This window comes from Paramormyrops kingsleyae, chromosome 9, assembly GCF_048594095.1.
Source record: "Paramormyrops kingsleyae isolate MSU_618 chromosome 9, PKINGS_0.4, whole genome shotgun sequence".
In the NCBI taxonomy this organism is placed as follows: domain Eukaryota; kingdom Metazoa; phylum Chordata; class Actinopteri; order Osteoglossiformes; family Mormyridae; genus Paramormyrops; species Paramormyrops kingsleyae.
Window position 1 is genome coordinate 26,705,680 of NC_132805.1, and position 8,991 is coordinate 26,714,670.

General features: G+C 42.8%; 1 protein-coding gene across 1 annotated transcript; it reads right to left on the reverse strand.

Annotated features, from left to right (window-relative positions):
• Positions 1–1,180: 1,180 nt before the first annotated feature.
• LOC111840911 (ictacalcin-like) lies at positions 1,181–3,351 on the reverse strand. Its single transcript, XM_023806265.2, has 3 exons — positions 3,193–3,351; positions 1,645–1,802; positions 1,181–1,458 (listed from the first exon to the last, which is right to left on the reverse strand). The coding sequence occupies exons 2-3, from the start codon at positions 1,795–1,797 to the stop codon at positions 1,318–1,320; spliced, it is 294 nt and encodes a 97-aa protein (XP_023662033.1). The 5' UTR covers positions 1,798–1,802; positions 3,193–3,351; the 3' UTR covers positions 1,181–1,317.
• Positions 3,352–8,991: the final 5,640 nt, after the last annotated feature.

Consider the following 8,991-nt stretch of genomic DNA (forward strand, 5'->3'; position numbering starts at 1 on the left):
AACAGTTCTAGCTTTTTGTCTAAACAGCCTATATGGCTGAAGAGTCTCTGAAGTGTCCCTTTAGAGTGAGCCTCAGCACGGGTGTCATTCAATAGACATTTTGTAACTCTCCCGTAAGGAATACATTTCTCCTTTAGTTCTCACAGTGTTGACACGTATAACACTCTCTGCGTGGAGGTGGTCAGGCTCGACTGTGGTATTTGCACTTCTGAATGAGTGTCTTGATAGTCTTCCAAGAGATATTAAAAGCTTTAGTGTAATGTTACGCAACTCTCCTGTTCCCTTTCATCTTTATTCCGGAAAGATCTTCTGAAAGTTCCTTCCTGGTTTTGATATCTCTGCTCTGAGATTTTTCATCGTGTAAAGGAGGCTAACAGGAACAACTAGACGCTGTTAATTTGTGCTAATTACCAGTGGTCACATTGTAAAAATATTTCAAGGGGGTGGTGGGGGCCCTGGACTTTGGGGTCCCCAACGATAAACTCTGCACTTTTGGGATCCCCACAATAAATATTGCCGGCCCGCTTACCAGTCCAATGGGAAAATGCCTGGTACGGCAGATGGCCAGTCCAAGCATGGTGACAAGAAAATTCATCAAGCTGAGGGATGATCACATGGTCCAAATTAAACGTGTTTTGATCTGGAGTCAGCCTGTCGAGTGCCCCAGATATTTTAGTGATAGATTACGGTTTATTTACCAAGGCAAATACAATGTACAACTGAATTACAACTGAAATATGCTTTAAATAGATTTTTGAAATATCAGACTTTAAAAGCAAGAGAAGTTTTTCAGTAGTGTGTGTGTATTACTCATGGGTGCGCAGACTTTCGATACTCACTGTATACTTCTGATGATTTAACTTGACAATTTTTAAATTTTGGATTAATTTGATATGGATTTAAGAAATTGGTCATCGATACCAGTAACTTATATTTTATGTTAAAGCACCTTAATGGTTAACCCCTACCCAGGCCTAACCTTACCATGAGTAACCAAACAAAATATGTGACTTCTGGCATTTTTAGTTTTTTTGATTGCATTCACAGATCTTTGTGGGGACCTGAACAATGGTCCCCACAATGTCAAAATAACAGGTCTTTACTACATTGTGGGGGACCAAATGTCCCCCACAATGTAATATAAACATAATCCACACACACTCAAGAATGATTAAAAATGTTTTGTTTAAAACATATCAAAACAGTTTAATAATGTTTATTAAATTTTTATAACTGCTGCAAGCTTTCTTTGGAAAAACAAGTTTATGCATGTTTCCAAGTTTCACATGGGTCATTTGTCTGTCGATCCTCTGTAGCCTATTTCTTAGTGAAGAAATCGTTGCACATCATGGTGATGCAGGCAACCAGAGTGACATACTCCTGGAAGTCCACTGTCCCATCTGCATTGGCGTCCAGGTCCTTAAATATCTTGTCCAATTTGGTCTTATCCTGTGATTTCTGTTTCAGAAATGAGAAAATAACAGGAGAATGGGGCACCCATCCGTACGGAAGATGTAAGATGTATTTGAATCATTAACTATTTATCGTTGATTAGCTTCTGCTCCCTGCAGCCATAGATGTGTTTTATCACTCATTACCATCAATAGCGTAGTGTGACTGGAGAATGGAACAATGTGCTCTTACCCCAAATATATCCCCCAGCTCATTGTCAAGGAGATCCTTCAGTTCACCCTTGCTGAGGGTTAACTTGTCGCCTTCCTTTCCAGAGTATTTGTGGAAGGTAGAAATGAGCAGGCACATGCCTGTCTGGAGATCAGTAGGCTTGTTACAGGTCATGGTGGCTACGGAGGGAGAAGAAAGACATGGAGTACCTGTTAAGCAGATGGTTAAAGGCGAGAGGCAGAGTCGCTGCTGTGCTTGATTCTCTTGAAATCCTTGAATGGCTGCATGGGCTTAAATGCCAGTGAAGAGGGTCTCCAAGGCTGCGATTTTGTTGCATGACAGTATATACAAACATAAAGTAGTATTTCAGCGATGTGATCTACACAAAGCCCTTCCTTAAATACAGATCCAGCACTAGTTAAAGAGGGAGGGTCATCATATAATCAGATGGTGACATAAGAACATAAGAACTATACAAACGAGAGGAGGCCATTCGGCCCATCGAGCTTGCTTGGGGAGAACTTAACTAATAGCTCAGAGTTGTTAAAATCTTATCTAGCTCTGATTTAAAGGAACCCAAGGATTCAGCTTGCACTACGTTATCAGGAAGACTATTCCATACTCTGACTACACGCTGTGTAAAGAAGTGCTTCCTTGTTCCTGGTTCTATAAAAACCATCGACTAACGGAAGAACAGATCAGTTCAAAGAACAGTTAAGGAAAAGTGAGACTGGCTTAAAATGACTGATAATAAATTAAAAAGTATCACCGGGAGTCGGCAACGGCCAAGCATGTTCCAGCCCACCTGGCAGGGAGAGGGAATAGACTCAGGCTCCGCCCCTCCCTGCTCTTCCCTGCCCCTCCCAGCCCCACTGTGAACACAGGCCCACACGTTGTACATACACGCCTCCCTCTAGGGCTGAGGAAACTGATCAAATACGGCTGTTGGAAGAGGAGACTTGAAAGCGCATGACGTGGGAGACAGACACAGAGAGAAGGAGGCACTCAAGTGGGCTGTGTTACAGAAGAGCCAACGCCCTTCACCCACCGCGGCATTACACTCAGCAAGCAGAGAGAGGGCGGAGTATCGGGTGCCGTTTCAAAATACTCAAATATTCTCTGCCTGTTGCATGTCTATTCCCATGATTCTCTGCACAAACCTAGTTTCCTTTTGTTTTTCCATGCCTGTGATGCGTAAAAAGTTGGCCAATAGTAAGTTTGGAAAAACGTTAGCGCAGATGAGCGTGAAATGGCGATCCCGTTTGTGCTGAGTGATAGGGCTCATTCCGTGTAAAGTTTGGATCACACGTTTCAACGGCACCACCCCCCCTAAATGCGGTGTTCGCCAAAAGAAAGGTGAAATAATATTCTAAAAGTTCTAAAATGAGCGCGAACAGGGCATCTGACATCTTGGAATGTAAAAAATAATAGTCTAAAAAGAAGAAATTAATGACGGATAGGCATTAATTAATACATATCACCATGCAATTCCAGAGAAACGAATAAAATCAGGAAATAATAGATACATATTAGGGCATTTTAACAAAGTACACCAAACTTTTCACTCACCAAACTGCGAGGAGATGCAAGACAGACACTTGAGTGAAGGAGAGAAATTGTGAGGGAGACAGGGGCGAGAGGTGTTTTATACTCCTCTCGCTCGGTTCCTCCCTCCCACGTCTTTCATTTTATCGTTTTGTTGTTCCTCATTCCCCTATTTTTTTTTAACTCAATATGTGCTGATTTTCTTGTCCGCTAGAAAACTTGTCTATTTTATTGCAGCACTTTTAAAGCGCTTTGACTGTAGGATCACAGTTTATCGTCCATTTTGGATACAGAACGGGGAGTGTCAAATATTGCCGAAAATACATTAAATCTGAATGTATGTAAAAAAAAAAAAGCCCGTTAAAAACACGACATATAGTGAAGCAGTACGCCACACGTATTTACTTAAAGTATGTCTTTGCTCTATATATATATATATATATATATATATATATATAAGCATAGAGGCTCAGCGCTTGCTCCTTACCTCTATGCTTTCGAAAATAATTAATTGCCCACCATCATGAAGTAGCCTAAATCAACTATGTAGTTTACCCCCCTTCCAAGTTCCTTAGTCTTGACGACAGTTTGACAGATTTAGCCAAAGAAATTATTTTTTAATCACTCGTTAGGCCTACTTAAAGTTGTACATTCGCCTTTTTTCCTTTTTTAAATACAGAACATACGTGTAACGCAACACTATTGACGGAGAAGTTGGTGTATTGTGATCATTATCGCTTACAGTTTTGCTCCATGACAGATGTAAAAATTAATATTAATGTTTAACATGGCGCGTTATATTGATTTTTCAACGGGAAATACGACGTATTACAGTTTGATCACATGCATTTCATATATGACATCGTGCTGATGACTTTGAATAGATAATCTTTTTTCCAAAACCGTAGTGCAAACTTTCCTCCTATAAAATACAATTTAAAAATGCGGAGCAGTTTCAAAGTCACGTGTTCGTGATTTTTTTTTTCCCTAGAAGCGACCTCAGGATACATTGGCAAGCACTTCATGAAAGCTTTTGCACCGAATGGCATTTACAACCGGCACGTTGGTGTGATTATCTCGTCACGGTTATTTCTGATGAAGCAAATACGAGCTCCGCTGGTGAAGCGATTGCGGCGAGATCTCAGTATATTTCAGAGCATGCGGTTTTCTTAAGCCAAATTATAAATAATTGTCATCCTGCGATACATACGCAGCTGAAAAACTGTTGGTAATTTCCATTATCACACGTGGCAGAAGGTGTTTCGAGCACTTTTTCATTTCACACACCTATCCAGGTCCAGGATTAATCTGGCCGGCCCGCAGGTACCAGCTGCTCGTCCTGTCTCCCCTTACGCGGTGCGCATTGTTAGTCAGGTCTGGTGGTAAAACAAGCGAAGTTGTAACGTTTGTCAGTGTGTCGCAAATATTGCTTCAGTATTTGTTTTGTCTGTTTGGTTGCTATGCACAGAATAGGCGCCTAACTAGCAGCCTTGTGCAACTCATTAGTCTGCTCCTTGTTGCACTGTGTTGAGAGACAGAAAGATTGGGGACCTTATTATGGACACCATAAATGATTGCCATATTTTGCCATTTGGTATAGCAGCTTGACACAGATAGTGTTAGGCACACATTTATTTGGCAGCCTATGACTTTTACACAGCACTGTATATATACACACAGATTGTATGCATCAACTGAAGGCACATGGAAGTGGGACAAGAGAATGAGAGAGGCTGGTATGAGAAACAGAAAACATTTTGGCACATGAGCAACTGCAATGGTGAGTCACAGAAGCAGAATTTCACTGTGTGCGTTGGGATCCAAAGTACCTTGGCAACAGAAACATTTATCTTGCTTTTTTTTTTGTAAGAACTTCGCTTTCGTTATTTTGATTATGAACCAATAGGGAATAAATGATGGAAACATATAGGGCACAGGGAGCCACGTGTGTTTCAGATCGTGATCACTGCAGCTGAGCCAGTGCCTCACATGCACTGGATACATAATTAAAAACATACTGCAACGAACATGGCAACAGGCGTATTAAAGGTTTTCTGTCATACAAAGTCATCTTCACACACACACACACACACACACACGCACCGCTGCAATGTAAATGAAATAATATCTTATGGTGTCTCCACAACTGGCTACATTGTCCCTGATCGCTGTTCCCATCTTTTCAGTTACTTCCCAGAATTAATTTGTATTTCATACTTCTGTTTAGTTGTCTTTCTTTTAATTAAACATCCGGATAAGTGGCTTTGGACGGAAAACTACTGCAGATAGCCAAATGGCGTTTACCTGCCCTGCCTGCATGACTTCTGGCATTCAAGTGCTTTGCCAAAACACCTCGAAGGAAGGAAGCCTTTCTAATGAACAAACCCTCATTATGCCAGAAAAAACTATGAAAATGCTGCAATAAACTCTTAAACGACATCTGGCAGCATGGGGCTGCATGATCTGGAAAATATAATCACAGTTTAGCTTATGGTTTAATAACCTCTTCGGCCCAGCTAAGTACAGCTTGGCGAGCTTGTCTCTGTGATTTAATCGTAGTAGTGCTATGAAGGTCCCTAACGCCCCCTCTGTGGCAAACTGGTTGAGACCATTTCAATAGCCTATTCTGGTTTGCACATAAAATGAGAAAGGGGAATAGGGGTGAACCATTCTGGAAGTTGGGATGGGGGAACAGTTCTAACACATGAAGATTTCTGCCCTGCTTGGTGGCGATATTATCGCTGCGTTTTCACCCAACTGGCCCATTGTGTCGTTTCTTTTCGCTTGGATGGTTGCTTGTGTGGACTGAGCATCAGAAAGGCTGTCTATCAGCAACGAATCCCAACTCCTTCCATTATCCTGCCACACGTACGAGCCCTTTTACAAAGCCATACAGTGGTCACCTTCATTACTGACGCATCATTGGCATGTTTATCAGGGAATCTCCCTAAAGCTTATTGTTGTGCTTGTTGCCTGCAATCATGTGGTTTGAATATGAGTTTTATGTTTTTAGCCCCGTTGCTAAAAACATTGCGTTTGTTATATTGCCCCTCCCCCGGGCACAGAGGACCTTCCGTTTACAGTTTCCTGTTGTTTATGTGGTGATGTGTGTGTGTGTGTGTGTCCTAGAATGACTGCGGTCTTGATGCGAGACGACTGCTGAAAAACAGGCTGAGTCAGAGAGACTGGAGACTCCACTCGGTCCCTTGTGTGGTGGAAAATCCCCGCAAGTCCCTCCCGGAGGTGCAGTAGGTGGGCGCCCTCAAGCGGCCAGGAAGTAGCTGCTGCGCATTATCTGTACCCCCCTCCCCCCACTGCCAAAACCTCTGGATGGATCCCTGCGCTCCTCCTCTTGCCTGCACTTCCCCATTTCGTTGGGGTGAGCTAATGGCAGAGGAATCTTGCCCCGCCCTCCCAGGATAGCCCATTTTGCAGTTCTCACTGCACTCTATGTTTATGGTACCATGTACAGGAAAGGGAGAGGAGGTGCTGAGAGAAATGAGGGAGGATGGGGCGGCTGCACCATCTAGAATTCTGTGCAGGGCTCTAACATGCCACCTGCACCCATTCTCATGCTCACACCCACGAATCAAAACAGTCACTGCATATAGAGCTAAAGAACGCCAGAGTGCCGCCCCCTGGTCTGAGAGTCACTGCACGTAGGGTTAGGGTTAGGGTTAGGGTCAAGTTTGCCAGAATCCCATCCCCAGGTCTGAGAGTCACTGCTTACAGAGCTAAAGCACGCCAGAGTGCTGTCCCCTGTCTGAGAGTCACTGCATACAGAGCTAAGCACACCAGAGTGCTGTCCCCTGTCTGAGAGTCACTGCATGCAGAGCTAAAGCACGCCAGAGTGCTGTCCCCTGTCTGAGAGTCACTGCATGCAGAGCTAAAGCACGCCAGAGTACCATCCCCCTGCCAGGAGTCCACAAGAGGTACAAGTTGTTTCCATTAATGGCTGTTTCAGTTTCCTGGCTTAGACCATTTTATTCCATGTTTATGATGAAACACTGACCAATTCTGAGAGCTGCCTATTAATAAAATGCAATAATACTAATAATGCTAATTATAATATTAGCATGTATATAAATAAAAATATTATTTTTATTATTATCAGCAGGCTACTTGCTCAATTATACTGTCATACCCAAAAAAATGTGTCCCATCCGTGGAGACCTCCACAGCATGAACACCATCGTTTGCCAATAATATCTACTGTTGTTTCTGTACTACTAAAGAGGCCAATGGGAGAAGGTAGATCTCCAGTGAGCCTCTGTGGGGGGGCATCTTGGGAAGGACAGTCATGTGACCAGGAGTATCTATACTGATTTGTTTATTCATTATCCTGTGGTCTGTTCTGCTGCACCCCAGTAACCTGGAGAGGGAGAGTAACCCGTCCCATGATGCGTTACCAGCCTGCCTCTGCACCCCCCACTGAAGTGAATCTGATTCACTTATTTTGTCCCCGCCAGCTCAGTTCCTTGCTTTTTGATGTTTATGTGTTGCGTTGGAAACGCCCCTGCTCCCTCTGTGCCTAGAAAGGGAACAATGCTTTAATATATAGCAGCCAATCACTGCCAAGTCCCTGAGTCACATGATTCTCCTCACCATCATATGGAGAACCATTCAGGGCTAGAATCATCAGTATTTTAATGTTAGTGAGCACAAAGTACAAGGAGATAAATAAGCAACGATGGAGCTTTCTGAATCATTTGGTTTGTCGAACTTTAACCGGTTTTTACCAGCTTTCTCTGGTGCTCAAGCTGCACATTAGCACCTCCTAATATTCCTGTACCTCATGAATGCCTGTTGCTGTGATACTGTCATGACTGCACATTTCCACCTGACCAGCAGCCAAACAATGTGACTAATAGTGAAGCTTTTCATAATATCTCAAGACAGCAGCTGGGTTCATTTATTATTTTGTTGTTTTCGTGCACAGGCAGCTTGCCAGCTATAGTCACAGGGTCACATGACCGTGAATCCAGCTGGGCCACACCGGCTCGAAGCGGTAAAGAGATAGAAAACCATAGCAAATACTAAAGAAAAAGAAAAATCAAATAAAACTTAACCAAAGAGTGAGATCTCTTGAACTCATGGCCAAAGGGTAACAACTTCACCACCACTCACTCAAACCCCTGAGCTACATGGTGGCCTGGGGAGCAGGAAAACACACTAGGGACAAGGGCTGTGAGACAGAGGGGGGGAGCAGAGTGACCAGCAATGCCTGCTGGCTGAAAAGGGACAAGACGCAGAGGGCAGTGGGTAAGGCTGGGCATTGTTAAAATTTTTTCGATACCAGTATCAGAATGATACCTTGATTTCGATACCGATTCCAGAGCAATACTTTTTTGATACCAATATGCTTTAAAATCAATTTTTTAACAACAACAAAAATATGTCAAACATTACACCACAAATCTTTTATTTGAACAAGTTATTTTGGTAGCTATTGCTTGTTGGGGGGATTGATTGCGATCATAACGGGACATAGCCCTTTATTTATATTTTACTTATATGACCCTACGGCATGTTTATAATTCATAAATAAATCTGGCCACTATATCGATCTTTCATTTTCCACAGAATAGAAAACGATGAAACATTATCCCGATAATAAGTGCTGGCACGATGGCTCTGGCAATATATGGAGACGCAAGCAAAAAGGTATTCAGTCTTATTGAAGTACAAAAATAATTCTATCTGCTTTGTCTCCTTTTCTGCACTTCCTTGTAACTTCCATGTTAGCACCGGTGCTTGTTGTCAAGCAGTCAGCAAGTTCATTGCTCTAAGTACCTCCACAGTAGTGCTTCCGAGGAACTGCAA

Bases quoted from the DNA above. Each gene is read 5' to 3' on its own strand.
- LOC111840911 (XM_023806265.2), bottom strand. From the start codon at position 1,797: ATGACCTGTAACAAGCCTACTGATCTCCAGACAGGCATGTGCCTGCTC. The intron at 1,459-1,644 runs GTAAGAGCACAT...TTTCTGAAACAG, and splicing joins AGCTGGGGGATATATTTGGG to AAATCACAGGATAAGACCAA.